This window comes from Mytilus trossulus, chromosome 1, assembly GCF_036588685.1.
Source record: "Mytilus trossulus isolate FHL-02 chromosome 1, PNRI_Mtr1.1.1.hap1, whole genome shotgun sequence".
NCBI lineage: Eukaryota > Metazoa > Mollusca > Bivalvia > Mytilida > Mytilidae > Mytilus > Mytilus trossulus.
This window is the reverse complement of record NC_086373.1, coordinates 48,895,515-48,907,966: the sequence shown is the minus strand read 5'-3', so window position 1 is coordinate 48,907,966 and position 12,452 is coordinate 48,895,515. Positions and strand designations below refer to the sequence as shown.

The 12,452-nt window shown below is 33.0% G+C and overlaps 1 protein-coding gene across 1 annotated transcript; it reads right to left on the bottom strand.

Moving 5' to 3' along the window:
* Nucleotides 1–816: 816 nt before the first annotated feature.
* Nucleotides 817–10,403, bottom strand: LOC134708373 (uncharacterized). The gene is made up of 4 exons (XM_063568853.1): nt 10,235–10,403; nt 7,818–7,913; nt 3,061–3,167; nt 817–1,183 (listed from the first exon to the last, which is right to left on the bottom strand). Exons 1-4 carry the CDS (start codon nt 10,314–10,316, stop codon nt 974–976), a joined length of 495 nt encoding a protein of 164 aa, XP_063424923.1. The 5' UTR covers nt 10,317–10,403; the 3' UTR covers nt 817–973.
* Nucleotides 10,404–12,452: the final 2,049 nt, after the last annotated feature.

The following is a 12,452-nucleotide window of genomic DNA, read 5'->3' as shown; positions in this document are numbered from 1 at the left end:
AACAGCATGCAGGTGCACAAGTTATATATGTGTACAATCTGCCAATGAAGTTTCAAGGATCTGGCATAAAAGTATGATGAGAAATTGATTACACAAAATTGCTACCATCTTAACAAATTTGTTAATTTTGCTGACAAAACGACAAAAATTTCCGTAACAGTATGTGTTTTATCATCAATATGTAAACAGTCTGCTCATGAGGTTTTAAGGATCTACGAAGAGATGATTTCATAAAACTGACACAATTTTTTATAAATTTTCCTGAAAATATGACGAAGTCTGGATAACAAGCTTAAGAGGAATAGCTACAACCGGTGCACAAATCCAATATGTGTGCAGATTTTCCCTGAATTTATAAGGGTCTAGGATGAAACCTAAATACACCAAAAAATACAATAATTTTCAATTAACCAAAGACCATAACTCATGAACGCCGCACATGAAAATCGTCAATATCAAACGTTATCACAATTTGTCATCATTATCAAACAGGGTATCAAAATTATTTTTAGAGCATTAGCTGAACGGGTTCATAACAAAATTCAACATACAGTGCCATGTTCCAATATATCAAGGACCATAACTCGTTCAGTAAAAGTAAATATCGTTAAAAATTGAACTGATTAGGATCCACATATTAAATTTTGAGAATCATACAACCTCTGACCTTTGTTAGTCGTGTTTGTTTTATTTTTTTGGAATTTTGGTTCGTTTATACAATGTATGAAACTGTTGACAACCGCCTAATTTGCCCGCCACCAAACTATTTAATTTAATTATTTTTCTTCGGAAAACCTTGTTAAAAAGTAAACGAAATGAGATTATTAATGAACATTTTATTCCAAGCATAATAACTGTCGGAAATAATAAAAATATAGTCGTTGTCAAAAATGCGTGTCTGGTTCTGTGCCAAAAAAAAGTAAAATAAAAATGTTTATCGCAAAACAACCGTTCAAAAAGATCCAATGGACATTCAATGCTTCTCTTTGTGTTTATGACAAACAATTACTGGTACTTCAGCATGATGTAAGACGTAGTCACTAACACTTCCTAGGATTGTTCGGCGAATAGTTCCCATACCCCGGGTACCAGTCACGATAAACTCCGCCCCTAACTCTGCTGCTGCTTTAACGATACCTTCTCCTGGATTTTTTGACTCGCTAGGTTTTACTTCACCTTCCATCTGTAAGAAAACCAAAATTGATTAAAATGTCTTTAAAATTGTCTTTTGCTTTTTCTTTTCGAAATTGTTTCTTGATTTCTGTTGGTAAATGAAGTGTTATCAATACTATATTTTTTTTCAAATAGAGCAAAGCGATTTTTAAAATTTGCTTCGGATTTATTTACAGCTGCTCTATTCATTTTGTTAAAAAAAATCTGCCAACAAATTCACTCAGGCAAAAATGTAAAAGGGTTCGTTTCTCTCTAAAGACGTTATAATTAGCTTTCAAATATTCGGCTTTGCCGGAGCGTTCCTGATGAGGGTAAATCCAAAAAGCGCTTTGTACGCATGAAATTGATAACTTCTTATTTTCATTTTTTGGTTGGTGTTTCCTAAACTAAAATTTGTACGGGGTGGTTGGGAAGGGCAATCCCATTCGGTGTAAACACTCCATTCATTGATTCGTGCTTGTCTTCAAAAAAATTATATACCTATATGGAGTTATTTTCTTTCAGAACGTCAGGTCATTCTTTTTCAGAATCAACCCGGACGATACCATGTTTCAATGGTACATGCTCCAAGGCATAAAATAATGACCTGCGTAAGGTCATTATTTTCCTTGATAAACATGCAATCTATGATTTACTTCAAATTTTATTCGTCCAATAGTTTTTTGTTGCCGATTTGGAAAAGTATTTTCTAAAGTTCAACTGATGATAGATGTAAAAAAAAAACGTCATTGTAGACCCGCAATTTAATTTTAGAAACAAATAACGTGAAGTTTTGTTGATTTATCGCTACAATAAAGAAACATTATCATATAGGTCAGATGAATTTTAATGTAGACTTTCATAAAATAAATCCAGATTTAACATACTCGTATGTAAGATTTTGAAAATCTTATTGAGTCAAACTGAATAGGTTGATTGATTTTTGGTTGCTTGCTTAACGTCCAGTGGCAACTATTCCATGCATGTTCAGAACGATATACACTGAATAGGACCTACATATATTTATATTCGTCTTCGTGTCAGTTCTTAACTTTTTAAAATTTATGTATACCTTTTACTCTATCAAATGATTAACTTATAAAATAATCTTATATTCTATTGAATAACATTAACGTAACTCACGAAAGGGTCGGTTGCGGAGGGTATATAATTTTATCCTGATTATCTATTAATAAGATATATTGCTATTCAAAAGACAATCTTTCTGAATTCATTCGATTCAAGTAAATGGTTAAATAAATAATAACTTTTCCGCGATAGAAATAACATAACAAATAGGAAAAAAACATACCCCCTCCCCCCTTTCCATAAGCTAAGTGGTACAATAAATAACTTACAATGTGTCTTGTATTTGTCATACATCGTTATCGGATGGTAACAATACGTGTGTCTTACTTCATGCAGTTACAGGAATATTTTTATTGTGTATGGATAACAATTTTTAAAAGTTTTATATCTAATTTATTTAGTGAGTTTTATTTCACATTTTAAATGAGCCGCAGGGCGTATTAAAACCTGAACGCACAAGAAAGGAATATCTCACTTTAGTGTTGTCGGTAAAAAAGGATACTAAATTTTACAAATCCTTATAAAATTAATATTTTTTGACGGTATATAAGTCAGATAATGCATATTTTAAGGTTTCTCTTGTTGTAGAACACACCTCGGGTGTCAGGATTATTGAAAGAAAGACCTCCCTCCGGTCGGTCTTTCATTTGATCAATCCTGACACCCCTCGGTGTGTTCTACGACAAGAAAAACCTTAAAATATGCATTATCTATAACATATTCTATTTAAATACATTTACTATAAGTCAGTGTCTATAATGGTAATGCGTGTACATGTATAAGCCAGGCCGAATGATATACAAATTTAAACCAAATTACCTGTAAATCTATTAGATGCTTTCCTAACATATCCATTTTGGTTTTGATAATTGCGCGTTCTTCTCGTATCAATGGTCCTAAGGTGTCAACATCGGTTGCTTGGGGTTCTGTAAAATAAATAAATAAATATATATATATATATATATAAATTTGAACCAGATGAGCAGGGAGCAGCTTTAAACGACCGTAGAGGTCAAACACTGATCTGTTGGGGCAAGTATGGACACAACATTCAAGCTGGATTCAACACTGAATTTGGAGTGTGATTAAATAGTTGACACAGCATAGGTTTCTGACATAGAATGAATGTGGTCTAATGAACTTAAAATTTTGTTTTGCTTTTGAACTTTGCTGTTGAATATTAATCCTATAAAAAAAATGTTTGAAGAAATTTTCTTTTCATTTCTGAAATCTGAAATAAGAAAACTTGACCCTCCCGCATTTTTTCAACTCTCCCTTTCCCTTATTTCAAAACAGATCTCAATTCAAATTTCTTATGGAGTTTGCGAACGCTAACTACTCATTTAAATACATCATAAATTATTAAACTATAAACTGTCATACAGTCATGGTTAAAATTAATATTAATTGTCAATAGTAACATCTGACCAGATGCTCCGCAGGGCGCAGCTTTATACGACCGCAGAGGTTGAACCCTTAACGGTTGGGTCAAGTATGGACACAACATTCAAGCTGGATTCAACTCTTAATTTGGATTGTGATTAAATAGTTGACACAGCATAGGTTTCTGACACAGAATGAATGTGGTCTCATGAACTTATAACTATTTGTTTGCCTTTGAGCAATTCACTTTGCTGTTGAATATTAATCCTCTCAAAAATATGTTTGAAGAAATTATCTTTTTTATTTATGAAATCTGAAATGAGAAAAATTGAACCACCTCCCCAATTTTTTTTCACATCCCACTTTTCCTTATTCCAAAACTGATCTCAATTCAAATTTCTAATGGAGTTTTCAACAATAACTTCCCATTTAAATACATCATAAAATGTACAAAAAGTGCTCGTTATCACTGCATGGTAAAGATTGTTTTAATTTATCAGTTGGTAGTAAAAGTGAATATACATTGTACATTGTATAAAACAATGATTTACGTTGATTCAACTTCTATAGAAAGATAACTTCAATTGAAAATTTCTTCCTATTGCACAATACTGTGCAATTGAAAATACTTGCAATTGCACAATACTGTGCAATTGAAGATTTCTTGCTATTACTGAATACTGTGCAATTGGAAATTTCTTGCTATTGCACAATACTTATTATTATAATTTTGGATGCTGATTTATACCAACTTGAAAACTGGGTCCATAATCAAAAATCTAAATACATGTTTAGATTCAGCATATAAAAAAAGCACAAGAATTCATTTTTTGTTAAAATCAAACTCAGTTTAATTTTGGATCCTTTGGACTTTGATGTAAACCAATTTGAAAACGGGACCACAAATTAAGAATCTACATACACAGTTCGATTGGGCATATCAAATAACCCCAATAATTCATTTTTTGATGAAATCAAACAAAGTTTAATTTTGGGCCGTTTGGGCTCCTTATTCCTAAACTGTTGGGACCAACTTAAGTTACGGGAACAGAAACGATTTTTTTCCCAAATTTCCACTTGTAAAAGGGCATAACCCTAGAATGGTAATCAAAGTGCTTGTAATCACTGAATGCTAAAGATTGTTTAAATTTATCAGTTGTTAATAAAAGTGAATATTACCTTGTATATTGTATATATATAGCATTGATTTTAGTTGATTCAATTTCTATTCTGGACAAAGAAAGATAACTCTTAAAATATATACCAAGCTTCTACTTATGATATTAAACATTGTGGTCCAATTTCAGAAAAATTGAATTACTGATACACAAATTATTGTCCTGACACTAGATAAATGTTTGTTTTGGGCCCTTTGGTCCCTTAATTCCGAAACCGTTGGGACCATAACCCCAAAATCAATCCCAAGCTTTCTTTTGTTGTTATAAACATTGTGTTAAAATTTTATTGATTTCTATTTACTGATACTAAAGTTATTGTCCGGAAACCATCCGTATTCGGACGACGCTGACGCCGACGACAACGTGATACCAATATACGACCAAAAATGTTTGAGTTCGTATAAAAAAATTTCCGTCAAGTGCGTCCGAATAAGTGAAGTAGAAATATGTCAATATATAAAAAGATCTAACTGAAGAACTTTTTATGTGAGTCCCCCCCCCCCCCCCCCCCCGCTAAATGATCTATCCCCCTTGCAGAGTTTTCTTCCGTGAGAGAGAGCAAGGATCGATTACTCTGCATTTAGGAGATAACTGTATTATATTTTAAGCTCCGACAGCATCAATTGGGGATTTGATGGTCGCAAATTAAGTTTACTGGCGACGCGTTAGCGGAGACAGTAAACGGGTATTTGCGACCATCAAATCGCAAATTGATGCCGTCGGAGCTTAAAATACAATATTGTTATCTCCATTCTAATGAAACTGACAGAAAACAACGTTAAAACATGTATTTAAAATATGTCATATGCCGTCTGCGCTTGCGCGCACGTCCCATAGCATCAATTGTCAATTGATGCCATGTAAGAAAGTGACGTTATCCAATCAAAATTAACGTTACAAACGTTGTTGCATTAGAATGGAGATTGCAGACGTTCTTGCGATATTCTTCCGTGCATATATAGATATTCGAGATAAACTTTTTACTTTTATATATATATTTCTAACAACAAAACATTTTCATATTATGGGTGTAATTTACAATTAAAGTTATTATTATTAATATATGTTCTAAAAATACATTTTAGGAGTGTCTATTGGAAAAAATGATTAGATAACAAGCGATTAGGAATGTTATTCTGCACTCGATAATGTCCGCCTATTTATCATATTTATAAATCGATTAAAATCCCAACACGAAAGTTACATATATTGCAAATCTAGGCGACAGTAATATACTGGAACGCCTTCACGGTCATCCGATGTAAAAATTACATAGCTGGATTTTTTTAACAAGTTACTTGGTAGTTGATTCTATCAGATTCATGTAAAATTATAATTTATAATTATATATAATGTCAAATTATATATGATATCATATAATACTATTTATACAAAAATTAAATAATTTAATCCTGTAAACAACTTCTCATCTTTCTCCTATATAAAACTGTAACTATACAGACTCTTCATATTATCATTTGATCTTCATTTATGAAGTATATATAGAATCATATTCAAAACAGTGTGGTCCTGGCCATTGATTGACGACCTAAATTATCCCTTTGACTGGGACAGATTAGGTGAACGTTTGTCGGTAACAATCACTGATCGCTATGTACTTGTTAAAGACACTGAATCTGTGGGGTCACCAAAGGTTCTCAACACCTAAATAAAGCAATTCGAAAAACGAATCCGGAATAATACGATGTGTTGATTTATATCAATAATATTAACCAAAACATAAAGGCTATTCCTGAATAATTTTTCGAATAATTTTTATTATTTAAGGCGTTAAGAACCTTTGGTGACCCCACAGTTTAAATTCTTTAATTAGTAAGAAGTGAGCAATGGTCGTTACAGACAAACGTTCACCTAATCTGTCCCAGTCAATGGGATACTTTAGGTCGTCAATTAATGGCCAGGACCACACTGTTTTTAATATGATCCTATGTATAATTGTTATATGGTATACATTCTTTTGGGGTTATTAAATATGTGTGTTACAACCTTGTTTGTTATAGTCAATTATCGGACCACAGATGAATTATCACGTTTTGATTGGTTAAACGCCGTCACGTGGTGACTATAAGTTATATGGTTCGCTACTGACCCCCTACGGATCCAAAGAGGGTTAATAAAATCCATAGGGGGTGAGGCCGAATTTATCGCACGCTATACTTTTTCTGCTGCGTTTTGTTGTAAAATAAACAACAAAACACAACAACATTAATATATGACGTCACCATCACCGCGTCACGAACCCCCTATGAAACTTACTAACCCCCTACGGTCTCATAGGGGGTCACCACGTGACGGCGTTAAACCAATCACAACGTGATAATTTACCCGCGGTGCGATAAGAGACTCCGGCCTCACCCCCTATGGATTTTATTAACCCTCTATGGATCCGTAGGGGGTCAGTAGCGAACCATATAACTTATAGTATGGGGTTAGTAAGTTTCATATGGGGTTCATGACGCGTTAATGGCGACGTCATCTATTAATGTTGTTGTGTTTCATTGTTTATTTTTCAGCAAAACGCCGTAGAAAAAGTCCAGCGGCCGATAAATTCGTTATACGGTTAACTACTGACACCCTACAGATCCATAGAGGGTGAATAAAATTCATAGGGGATTCGGCCTCCGGCCTCACCCCCTATGGATTTTACTAACCCTCTATGGATCCGTAGGGGGTCAGTAGCGAACCATATAACTTATAGGTTGTTGACACGAATGATATGAAGTAATAACAATTCTGTAACATAATGCGATAGATAAATAATGTTCGTAATTATGAAGGTTTTAGTTAAATTGTTAAAAGTGTTCTATAATTTAAAGTTTTTTATTCTTAGGTCAAGATAAAGCTGTTGAAAGTAACACACTTCTTTCTTTTTGTTTGTATTTTAACCCACAAAATCTTTTAAGATCGAACAGTTGTTTTATGAACCATGCTCCCCTCATCCCCTCGGTTTTCCTCATCCACCCATCTTCCCTAGATAGCAATTCCTTAACTTACCGTAAAGCCATTTTGAGTTATGTAGTGCATGCTGTAGCTCTATGGAATGTACAAGGTACACATAATCGTTAGGTTTGTGTGCATTTTCTTTAAACCCTGAAAACAAAACAGATTATCTAAAAGTCACTGAGTAGATATTGAGTACAAGTACATATGAAATGTCAACTACCCGTACATACATTTGTACTGTAGAGTTGAGTTTACTTAATACTTTTAAAAAGTACATGCTGGTCCTGTGGAAGCTTATCATGTGTCTGGACTTTTTCTTGCCCAAGATTTCCAAATTTTAACTTGTCAAACTTATTTATGCCGTTCGAGGACTTAAGAATAATGGTGTTTCCCACTTAAGCAGGGAATGATACATTTCAAGTTTCGTTTTAAAATTGATGAGGAATTAATAAGTTTTTTTTTACTTATACCAAGCATTGGTGAAAACATGTTTATTTTGGTCATCTCTCTGTGCCAAAATCCGGCATCTTTTAGCGTATATTTTTCAAAGGCTCAAGCTATGAATCAAGAATCTGTTAGTTAAGGTTCACTTTTAATTATTATGACAAATTGAACTTCTTTAAATAATTCAAACTGTTCAGACTTAGTTTTGGCAATATACTACCGAACAGAAAATCTTAAAATACGAAATGCAATTAAACCTGAAGATAACATTTCACTTCTTTCAACACGTGTTAATTTCGTAATCGGTGCATCTACCTTGTCAGCTAACAATGTGAATTTTTGACAGTAAACATGATAAAACACTTTCGCTGGTGGTCTATAGTATAGTATATTGTATAAATTTGTATTAGACTAACACATACATCTGGTAACACTGTTTAATTATCTTAAATCTATTTGTTTAGGCTTTTTCTCGTGCCGAAAAACAATAAAAGTCCAACCCCAACCAAACAAACAACCAAAAAAAGATATCTTGAGTATAAGACAAGGAAAACACGGTTGGTGTCCAGGCTTTATTTTCTATTGCCCTACTATACATGTTACGACTGTTGGCTGAAAACTGTTGAAAGGATAAGAAAAATTGCAAACCTGTCTGAATATTTATCACTTGGACCAATTTTTTCATGTGTTTTATATTTCCGCAACCTAATGTCGCAGTATCGCAATTGTGGGAATACTTTGCGGTTCGATTAATATTCATGCGTGGAATTAATAACTTCTAGAACGACGGTGATTCAAAACTAAAATTTCGACAGACTTTGACATAATTATATCTAAATTAAGAATTTATTAAGAAAATGTATTCACATACGTGCTGCCCTTAAGTTTACTTCAGTACATTTTCCCCATATATCAGATATAGGAGTCCGTAGAGGCCAGCACGTATAAATTCCAAAAACAGATTTGGTCTCTTGAAGAGAGTTGTCTCAATTGGCAAACATATCACAGCTTCCTTTTTTTAACACGAATAGGCCTCCCAAATACTAGTCAATTTTAAACTGCTTTCAAAACTTTGTTGAACTCAGAGTCTTAAGAAATGAATCCTGACCTTTCCTTTTCACATTTTTTGTTTGTTTATACATACGCATGTATACACAATGTTACATTACTATAAAACATTGAAGACATTACTGTGAAATTCTGTATGACTATTCCTTAATCTTCCTAGACTACTCGATCTTGGAAAATTGGGTAGGCTCAAGTTAAAAAACGTATTATCGTATCGAGCAATTCATATAACTGCATAAATGTAAAAGATATCATCATATTATGACTTTTTGTGCATGCAGCACTCTAAAACTCGTTGAGAGGGCTTTGCGATTTTTATGTAATTTGGTTTGATAACTTGTTGATTCACATTCCACTTCTCCTTTTATTCCTGTATACTTATATTGACCTAAATTTGAGTCAAAGTGTTACAATTCATAAATCTCCTTAGATACGAATTTTCTTTTATTCTAATAATAAAAAACATTAATATTATAATTTTGGTGCATTACACATTTATAACATGAACGTGAATTTGCACAGGTACACTAAACATGTATACGTGTTGACAGACAGCTAGCCCTAAAACGATCAATATGTATATAAGCGAGTTAAGATGTGGAAAGAAGCAGAGGCGGATTTAGAGGGGGGTGCAGGGGCCCCCTTTTTGAGAAAAAATTTGGTTGCTTATAAAATGTATGATATAGGGAATCACTGAAGCTTGACGAAATCGGGCCCCCTCTTAGGCAGCCAGTGGGCCCCCACTTATGAAAATTTCTGGATCCGCCACTGAGAAGATTGTTAACAAAAACAACATCATTCCGATCAATAAAATTATAAATATATTTGTGAATTTGTGAATGAAATCTGACTTCCTGTTTTTATTTCCGTTTTATTGTTAATAGTTCAAATGCAAGTCAACTGTACATTGACCTACTTTTATGAATTATCACTTATTTGTAGTGTTCAGTACTCACAATTCAATGCATACAAAGCATGCTGGCTCCCATCCATAGCTATAACAACTTTCCTCTTGCCTTCCATCGCTGCAGCCTCCATCGATTACGTGTTTGTCAGTCCTCAGTCGAATCAATAGAATGATGTTTTGTGGAAATGCTAAAAATAGACTCAAAGTTTCCTGTTCTTTCCAGATCAACTTTCAATCATGCAGGAATTTAAATTAAATTGGTATTTCCGGCCACTTGATATAAGATCAGTTTTCGTTGAATCTGCACTGTAATGGATTTTAATATGTCAAAGGTTGATCTTTTTTAATTTTTTCATAAAAATACAAAAAAAGTAGAATTTATGCGCCACTTTTTATGCCACTAATCTGGAGGGAAATATGAATCATTTATGGCTATTTAAAGGCATTTTATAGACTCTCATTTGGATAACAATTTCTGCAAATTATATATATGTATGTTCCGGACCATATGAGTATTTGGACCATACGCGTATATAAACACTCATATAACAAAACATCATACGGCGAGATTATAATAAGCTGATTCAGAGAATTTTGTCTCGCCTGTCGGGTAGAAATTTCAGTGGAAAAAGCCGAAAATCTGATGGACAACAACGTTGCTAATACATTCAAAATTGCTGGACCATGCATGAAATAGAAAGCAGCGCGTTAAACATTTGTTAAAATGATAGATTGTCATACTGAGGTGTAATTCGAACTACTTGGTAATTTTAATAAAATCCCCGAAATGGGGTAATTTAAGAAACCAAGTTACAATGTAGTTCGTGTGATTGCAAGAAGTTTATATAAAAAAAAAAAAAAACAATACATACATTTTGTAAATAGTGCTAGTCGTCAAACCGATATGTTCTTTTAGAAATGCAACGTTATAGAAAATATCTTTGATCAATGGGTTGAAAACCTCCTTTTTTTTGGTTTACCATCGATGTATTCTAATGGGGACATTTATAGTTGCAACCCCCTTTTACAAAAAATGTATCTATGGTACCCCCTCCTTTTTAAAATGGCTAGATCCGCCACTGCTGACGATAAGCAGTTCATATGAAACCGATTTGAGCAGAAAACTTTACATTGAAAACAATTAAAACCATTATTTATTGTTTACCGTGACTACTAGTATATATTACCTTGAAATAGTCGTCAAACTGATATGTATTGAAACTTTAAAGAAACTATCTTTGATCTATCACAAGTTTTTCTGATCCTTTCAAACAAACGTACTATACAGGAACTTGACACTGAAAATTGTTATAAATTGAAAGTCGTTTGACAGAACGAGCAGGGTCAAGAAAAAGTAGCCAAACGGACACTTACAATTTATAAGCCATTTATATTTTTCCTGAAACGGTCCTTTTGATTTAAACAGTTCTTAAAATCATACAGTCATTTTCATTTATTTTGTAAAATTTCAGTCTTCTTCACTGCGCTTTCAGTCAAACAAGATCTGTATATTATATGTTCTTACTATTCAGTAAATGTAATTTACTTGTATAAATATTACAGGCATATACTGATTATCTGAAAAGCTACTGAACAGAATTAATAGTTTATATTTTGGTGTTTTAGGAGGTTGTTAAGATTGGCATGACACTGGACGTTAATCAACCAACAACCAATCAATCAAGATTGGCATGACAATTTAAAACTGAACATTCAGTTAAATGTTTGTACCGATAGTAGTTGTTCGTAATTTTTCACAAGTTGTTTATATATCATTTATCAAACTTACTTAATATAGGAAATAAGAAATAACAATGGCTCGAATATCCTCGCAGACGATACTAGTACAATGACAATCAATGTTGCAATCATATAGGGATTTTATAGATTTTGCATTGCTGATCATTTTTGCTGTTTAATGTATCTCTTTATATTCATTAAGAATTATTATGATAATTTTATCTTGTCTTCTTACACAGGTTTAATGAATTTTAACCTTAGATGTCAGTAAAGAATATATACCAACCCAGCTGTATATGTTGAAAAGAAAATGAGGTTCTCTAAATCTTAATAACAATAAACGACAGACATCCGAGTCAAATAAATAGACAAGAAAAAGCTGTTTGACATAAAAAAAAAAACAAACCAGGACGATATAGATAGTGAACGTTTAAACTAAATCAGTTGGACACTACAAACTTCAATAAAATCAAAAACGATGTATAACCGGGTATTCTGAATTAACCGCGAGCAATCGGTACCAATGT

What these genes read in the sequence shown, in the direction of transcription:
- LOC134708373 (XM_063568853.1), bottom strand. Translation starts at nt 10,316, where the DNA reads ATGGAGGCTGCAGCGATGGAAGGCAAGAGGAAAGTTGTTATAGCTATG. An exon ending in TAACTCAAAATGGCTTTACG is followed by an intron (nt 3,168 to 7,817) that starts GTAAGTTAAGGA and finishes TTTATTTTACAG; the next exon opens with AACCCCAAGCAACCGATGTT. An exon ending in AGCATCTAATAGATTTACAG is followed by an intron (nt 1,184 to 3,060) that starts GTAATTTGGTTT and finishes GTTTTCTTACAG; the next exon opens with ATGGAAGGTGAAGTAAAACC.